The following is an 8,383-nucleotide window of genomic DNA, read 5'->3' on the forward strand; positions in this document are numbered from 1 at the left end:
GGAAAAAAAGATGAGGTCACCATTTTCAAGTAAAGAAAACGAAAGTATTGCTTGTTGGCTAATAAACCAACTAAATCTTCTTCACCATGCCCCAGTATCCTGAAGCTGAATAAATCCACTGGAGTTGTAGTTACCACTTGTATAGGTCATGACCTTTTAATCTGATTTTGTTTTCTATTTTTTCATCCTTGTCAGCACAAAACCCCCCCAGAAAAACAAAAAGACTTGCAGACAGTTGGCAGTAAATTGTCACACAAGAGGAGAATCTACAAACTCTCCCCTCAAAAACAATGCTTATGGATAGGGCCTGGTTTAAAATTGCAGGCCTAGCTTGCAGAGCAGCAGCTCCTTGAATCTTGGGAGTTCCCCTGCACACTCCCCCAGAGGGACCCTGCCGCTCACCACTTGTTCCTGATGGCCGGGATGCAAAAGCCACTGTTTTAAACATGCCATATTTAAAACCACAGTTTTTGTTTTCCAGCCACCAGGAACAAACTGAGAAATCAGCGATGGGGTGGGGTGCATGGTGGGGCGGACTCCAACATTAAAGGTAACACCATGCTGCAAGCTTGGCCACAATTTAAACCAGTCCCTACTTATGAAGTAGTTCTAAATCATTTAAAATAGCCCCGAATTAAGGCAACTTACTAACGGCAAGATAAATAATGCTAGATTTCAGTTATTTGTTTAGAGCTGCATGTTTAATCCTGATAAATGCCATTACTTTCTACCCAGGTTAGTCACTGGAATTAGAAATTCACTGTTGCCTAGCCACTTAACAGGCTGCCTTATCAAAACTGTCATCTCAACATTAGCTTTAATTTGTTGCTTTCCCAAATTTATGTAGAGTTGATATACCCAATACCCTGGTAACTAATTAGTAACTGGCACATTCAGTGTCTATTTTAGACATCTGCCCTCTTCCCGTAACAGGTCCCTCAACTAGAACACTTGATATGAAGGAAAGTTAGCTTTCTGAATCAAGTCATTCTTTTGATGAACAATGCGAGTTCCATAAGCTCTAAAGGGCTTGTACAATGATGCAAAATGATCACCCTATCCTGATCACTTCCCTTAAGACTATACTTACACTGATGGCACATATTTAATGGAATCTTGGACCAACTGATCATTTTTAAGTACATATGTAAAACTGCCTGGTTGTTCTTAATGTTTATTATTTTCCAACTTCAAAATGTTGGAATTTAGATCTAGTTCCATATGTGTTCATTATATGTCAGTTCATTAAAGGCAGAGGGGGCTGGTTCATTTTTATTACAGTTCATAATTTACTCTACAATCTGTATAACTGATTAATGAATAATTTCTCTCAAGTTTAGGAACTTTATAAGCAAAAGTTACTAGGATAATGAAGACACAAATGCACACGCATGCAAATATACCAGTTCTTGCTGCTTTATATGCTTATGTAGGGAGAAGGGAAAAGATCTCACTGAAAGCGTTTCACAAAACAACTCCAAACCCAACACACTTCTACATATTTCCCTCAGGTTCTTGCTCTCTCTATTTTTTTTTTTTAATTTATTAAGGAAGTTGAATGTCTTCTGATACTATGATCACTTGTATTTAATACATGCTAGAAGATCTGAGGCTCCATGCTTTGAGAGTATAAGTTATTTTCCAGTTCTCTTACAATGATCTACAAATAACTGTAGGAGTCATACTAGCATTACTTCACACCTTTCTTTCAACATGGATTTTTTTTAAATAAGAATGTCTATTTTTGAGAAATAAATTCAATTTTACCTGCGATACTGTTGTCTGGAAACTTCATCTCCACAGAATAGACATATTGTAGCTAACAATGATGTACTTGTTTTATTAAATATTTCTTCCCGTTCGACAGGATTCCATGTGATTGTAACTACCTGTTTGAAAGGAAGTTTCATTTCTTAGTTTCTCCAAAATTGTATAAAATTCACCAGTGATGTTAATATTCTGAATTTTGTAACTTGATTCAGAATTTACAAGTTCAACTGAAGAACGTGCATGCATTTTACAGGTCACATACTAGCTGAAGATACCAACTTTATTTAAATTAGCAGAACTCCTGTGGAATTGTGTGCACTTACCTCTTGTGTTTTTTCCTTAAGTACAAACTTCTCAGGAAATACACTTATCATTTTCAGATCCATAAGGGCTCTAGTCTTCAGATCCGAAAAGCACAGTGTTCTAACATAAGCAGCTCGAGAACCTGTATTTCTTACGCGAAAAGACACCTTTTTTAATTTGCCAGGCAATAAGCCATTCAGTTTTATCACATAACAATCTGATACTTTTCTGACATCTTCCAAAATGACATTGCTTGTTCCTCCATATCCACACAAAGGTATCTGAAAACAAAGAAGTACATTCACTTTAATTTTAAGTCTCTTCTGAAATATTTTTATGCAGCTAATGCACGTTAATTAAAAATGCAACAGCCTAAACTGAACACGCTTTATACCTGGTAAACTGAAAAGAGACCATGTCAAATGATTAAAATATATGTTTATTCTGGGTAGGGACAGATTCAACATTTGAAACACTTCAAAAAGGCAGCTGCCTTGTTGCAGAGCCAACTGTCAGCAAGCACTCTCTTGTGTGCTCTACATCTGTGTCGCAGAGACTATGATCGGTACACTGACTCTAGTCTCCCAGTTACGGGGGTAGTGGGGAGGCCTCAAGAGAGCAGAGGGGAGGGGAGCATTTGCTAACAGTTTGACCCACTCATCCCCGCCCTCCCTTCACAGGGGAGAAGGGAAGCAAAGCACTATGGGACACTGAAGAACCAAGCTCTCCCCTACTGCACCGTGTAGAATGCATGTATGCAACAGGAAGAACTTCCAAATGGTAGTTTTCTACATGGGTCTTTTTGGAGCGTTTCAAAAAGCATGTCCATCTGGCTGCTTGCCCTCTGAAGACCTTCAAAGGTGTTGGAAGCACCTTAAGATGTCTGCCCACACCCTCAGGCTCCTTAACATCCTGTTAAAACTTACTTAGCCAGCCTACCAACAGGAAAAGAAAGTCTAGGGTTCAAATACCTCCCAGTTGTGAACTAGACCTGTGCTTGTCCTGGCTTGTAAAAAGCCAGTCAGTGGATATTGGGAACCATAATGACAGAGGTTGGTCAATGCCTCCGTGTGGGGGGTAGGGTGCTAGACAAAGTCTGCAACTGTCCAGTGCCTATTGAAAAAACAAAAATCTTGAGATTGATTCCCCAGCTGCTACCACCCTATATCCAATTTCCCCTCTTTGGGAAGGTTATTGAATGGTTGGCTGCCTGACCAGGTGTATCTGGGTACCATCCAGTTCCAGGAAGCCTGTCTGGCTTTTGTTCTGGATAGAGTACAGAGAACGAGCTTGTGGCCTTGGTCAATGAACTTTGCCTGGAGATAGACAGAAGAAAATTGCAACCTGCTGATCCTATTCTATCAGTGGGTCTCAGTCTTCTCAGCCTCAAGGTACCCTAACAATAGACTCAAGGAACCCCTCAGAAAATGCCACCTTACCTTTCACTTATTTTTTTGACCAAGAAAAAACAACAGAGCAATTCTTCTGCTGCAAAGAACTCAGAAAGACTACAACAGGTCAGAAAATCTCTGGGTTTATCTTGTGAATGTTTGCATGCCTAACAGTGTAAACATTTTGTGACATCCCCAAAAGGATCTCAAGGCACCACAGGATGCCCAAGCACCGTGGTTGAGAATCACTATATTAGGGGCCTTTCATCATTTCAAGTAAACATGAATGTAGATAATGTTTAAGTGACCTGGTCACAGGACCATTCTCAACTGATTCCACTCTTTCCTAGTGGGTAGTGATTGGCAAGTGCTCATCTGCCCCTCAGGACCTTTCCTACAGTGTCCCTGAGCGTTCCATCTTGTCACTGACCCCAATTCAATGTGCATCTGTGACCACTGGGCAAGACTGCGTGAAGATCTGAAGTGCCCCAAGTATGCTAATGACACCCAGCTTTCTCTCTTCATGCAACCCAGGCTCCGTAGTCTCTGTCTTTACCCAATGTCTGCCTACAGTTGGAGACTGGATGTGGGAGATCCAACTGAAGATGAATATAGACGAGAGAGGGTGACGGTGGGGAGCAGACTTGATGACTTGGGGGAGGGAAAGAGAAATAGGGATACACATTATTGATAGGATTCAGCCTGACAGAAATCATAGATAAGTAGAGCTGTAAGGAATTTTCAGAGGTCATCTAGTTCAACCCTCTGCCTTAGCATCGCCTTGATCCAAACCATTCTATGCAAATCCATAATCTAACTCTTAGTAAAACTACTGTCAGCCATGACAACACTAACCTGCCACACAGATAAAACAAGGGGAGCATGGCAGCCAACATCTTGCTTCTGTAAAAGGTTGTTAATATATGCTCAAGAGATCTCAGGTAGAGGGCCATGCCCCCTGCTACAGAGGAAGCCAAAATCCCTGGCAGTCCATATCAATCTAACCATAAGGTAAAATCCTTCCAGACTCCAAATATAGGGATCAGACTGAACTGCCTCCAAGTAGCTTTAAGGTCACAATTCAATATGCTGGTCTTAACCTATAAAGCCATAACTAGCCGGAGTCCTACAAATCTAATGGAGCAGAAGGCAGTCTCTTATAATCTCTAGGGCGTCAAGAAGAAACTCCTGTAACTACCATTTGTGCAACAAATTCACTTGACCAAAATCTTTGGTAGGTTATTCTCAGTTTTGCTCCTCAGCTGCAGGACTCGGCCTCCTTGAGGGCCATCAGAGTGCAAGCTTTGGCCATCTTTCAGAAACAATATAAGAACGTATTTGAGCAGGCTTTTAACAGGTGGGGCTAGGCTCTGAGTACTCCTTGGAGAACTGATTTATTATTGGCTTTTTATTTTTTCTATTTTTACGTCTTTGTTATTGTAAGCCACCCTGAGCCTTTTTGAGGAGAGTGGCATAGAAGTCAAATAAATTTTAAAAATTTAAACAGGACAAAAAGCAAAAAATCTATTTCTCCTTTCCTTTAGGACAAGTAATCTTAATGCTGTAAAGCTACACAGCTCTAGTTTAACTAAATATTTAGAAAACAAAACCAGAACTTACACTAAACTTAAACCCTGGTTGCGACTGAATCCCCAGCTGTTTGATTTCAAGCTTTGCTAACATGTACGTTACACGACTAGGTGCAAACATCAAGTAAATATTAGCATCTTCTTTCGGACGGATTTTGAGTTCCCGAGTACTGGTCAACCGCTCTTCTGTACCAAACGTACTTTGCAGCTATAAGTACAAATACAAGTTAATAAATGCAAGACAAATATAAAAAGATCTTCTAATAAAATCAAATATACCACTAATAATCTTGATTCAGTTCATTTAACTCAGTTTTATGAAATTACCACTATTTCAAAGTCAGGGTGAAAAAACAGTTTTGAGGTTACTGTCACAAACAACTGGCAGAAACTAGTTTTTACTGTTCTCAGTGAAACAGGTGGTGCCTAGTTTCAAAGGACTAAACCTTCTGAAATGCACACTGATCATTTGTCTATTCATTTACCATGAGTTTTGAAATGTTACTGTTTGCACTGTACCCAGTATCTGATCTCCGTTTTTAAAACTTATGTAACAAAAGCACTTTTAGATTAAAATCTGAAAGGACACTATTTTAGGCAGATAAATACATTAACATTTACTAAAATAAGGCATCAATTTCACAGATTCTCTGAACAACATTAAATAGAATTTTTCAATCTAACCTGAAAGCAGTCTTGATCCTGACCACTTATCAACAATCGTAGATGCTGAGATGTAGATGGAGAATTATTTCTTAGAGTTAATTTCTGTAGACTGAAAAACATTTAAGATAGATTGTAATATACATAATTAAGCAATCAACTTAAATATCCATTTTATTCATGGCAAAGAATGGTCAATTTTTGGGAGGAACCAGTGGGTGGAAGGTGGAAAGTAGGAAACTGCAGATTTTGAAAAATACTTACCATCACAAAATATAAAATCTCTGGAATTAAGGTTTCAAAGTCAGTATCCTGAGCCCCTATTTATCCTGATCTTGTGTAGTAATAGAGAAGAAAAATACTTGTACATAAACTAGTTCTGGTACAATGAAGTCCAGCTATCACTTAACTCGATGTTGTTAATTTGAACTCTGAAAACTTAAGCTAAATTCTCAAAAGATTAATTCTGCCAGTAAAATAGACTTCTCAGAATTACATACTATAATTTTAAGATATGACCTTAATTAATAGATTTTATCAAGACTGATGAATGAGCAAGAGGGACTTAGGCTATGGATAAACATATCAATACATTTGGAGCCATTTTAAAAGGGCAGCAGCTGTTACGTTCTAATTGCTAATTGTCTGGACAAGCCAGGAATGGTACAAAAGCAGCAAAACCACTCCAGCTTTAAACACAGGTTCATTCAGTGCCAAATCTGAAGTGTATACCTGTGTGTGTACGCACACGCACATAAATACCTACCCACAATCACACCCCCCCCCCAAAATGTACATGATATTTTATTTTTAAGACAGAAATTTTTAGTTGCCAAGGAATTCATTTAGCAAAAACCAAATTAAATACATTATATGCACTAGAAGAGAGAGTGAACCAACCAATTAAAATAAACTTTTAATTAAAATCAAGTTGGTGTAAATTTCTCAAGGCCTGCTTTGGCCTACTAAAGCAGCTAACATATCCATGGAATTTGATTTTTTTCCATAGATTTGAGCTACATCCTACAAATGAAGTTGTAGGCTGAAGAAGCATCCTGCACATGGCTCTAGCGTATGATAAAAATTACTATTTTAGATTTCATAGACATTAGGGCTGGAAGGGACCTCGGAAGATCGAGTCCAGACCCCCGCCCAAAGGGCAGGAAGTCAGCTGGGGTCATAGGATCCCAGCAAGATAAGCATCCCATTTACTCTTGAAGGTGTCCAGTGTAGGTGCTTGACCCACCTCCAATGGCAGGTTGTTCCAGCCCTTGGGGGCTCAGACAGTAAAGAAATTCTTCCTCATGTCCAGCCTGAAATGGTCTTGCACTAGTTTATAACTGTTCGACCTCATTATCCCTTGGGGCACTCTGGTGAACAAACATTCCCCCAGATACTGGTGGTCACCCCTGATAAAAACTTATAGGTGGCAACCAGACCACCCCTGAGCCTGCACTTTTCCAAGCTAAAGAGCCCCATGGCTCTCAGCCTGTTGTCGTAAGGTCTGTTTTCCTGACCTCTGATCATGCGTGTGGGCTCTTCTTTGGACTCTCTCAAGCTTCTCCACATCCTTTTTGAATTGTGGGGCCCAAAACTGGATGCAGTACTCCAGCTGCAGCCTCACCAAGGCCAAGTACAAGGGGAGAATGACGTCCCAGGATTTGCTTGAGAAGCACCTACGGATGCAAGCTAGTTTTTGGTCGCTTTACCAGCCGCAGCATCACTTTGCAAGCTCATTGCTCCATGCTGGCTATCCCTCAGGTTGTTGGTGTCAGCCAGTCCATAAGGATGGCCTGTTTAATAAACTTTTCTAAGACCTTCCCCAGGATAGAAGATTATTTAGCATATTCACTCTCTATTATCACTCGTATATTTTGGGCCACATCTACTTTACCTTTAAAGTCAAATTGCAAGTCTAAATACAAGCATTGTACAATCGCATTAACAAAACAAGCGTAGAGCAAATATTCTAAACAGGACAAAGATATGAAGGACTTTAACACTGGTACTTACTCTGCTCGTCCAAGTGCAACCCCTCCCCATGCCACAAACTGCTTGTTGGAGAGAATAGGTGGGATGTCTGAGCAGGAGGGAGCTGTTGCCAAAGTCTTGTTTCTCATGATTTCCACCTCACCTTTTACCACCACTTCATACTGTGGCCCAGATGGCAACACAAGAATTTCCAAAATGCTATAAAAAAAAAATCTAAATTAGACTACTAAAGTTGAGACTACATCATGCAAGAAACCTGCTGGCTGATGTGCTGCAGATAGACAGAGCAGGTGGAACCACTTATTCACTTCCCATTTACAGATCTTGTTTCTTGAATTTAAAAGCAACTGAAAACATCTAATATTTGGACTGAAATTTTCTTAGTATATTTGCCTCAGGTTGATTTTTGGAACCTTTTAACTGGAAATAATTAAGCTGTTTTACAGGAAGCAGCAAAAGCAAAAAGTTAAAATTCTGGCAACCTGTTAAAAAGGCTCTAAGTAGCAGGAACTTTATCTTTAGTAAAAGGTGGCCTGTATATCAGTGACATGCCTTTTTCATCCCTCTGAAAACACTGGCAAATTTGGCCTAGTAGTAAGTATTAAGCAGTAGTAAGTAAAGTAAGTAAAACTGGTTGATCTGTAATGATTTCTCAATTATTTCCCCCCCCCCCCA

General features: G+C 39.7%; 1 protein-coding gene across 2 annotated transcripts in view; it reads right to left on the reverse strand.

Moving 5' to 3' along the window:
* CEP192 (centrosomal protein 192) overlaps positions 1-8,383 on the reverse strand; it is a 142,905-nt gene that overhangs the window by 34,216 nt on the left and 100,306 nt on the right. For both annotated transcript variants that reach the window (XM_019524935.1, XM_019524945.1), the window contains exons 28-32: positions 7,730-7,906; positions 5,738-5,828; positions 5,085-5,261; positions 2,094-2,354; positions 1,768-1,889 (exon numbers count right to left, since the gene is read on the reverse strand). In XM_019524935.1, the coding sequence (XP_019380480.1) occupies positions 1,768-1,889; positions 2,094-2,354; positions 5,085-5,261; positions 5,738-5,828; positions 7,730-7,906 (828 nt within the window). The remainder of the gene's footprint in view (positions 1-1,767; positions 1,890-2,093; positions 2,355-5,084; positions 5,262-5,737; positions 5,829-7,729; positions 7,907-8,383) is intronic.

The sequence above is a fragment of the Gavialis gangeticus genome, unplaced genomic scaffold, assembly GCF_001723915.1.
Source record: "Gavialis gangeticus isolate Ggan-Ray unplaced genomic scaffold, GavGan_comp1, whole genome shotgun sequence".
Lineage (NCBI taxonomy): Eukaryota > Metazoa > Chordata > Crocodylia > Gavialidae > Gavialis > Gavialis gangeticus.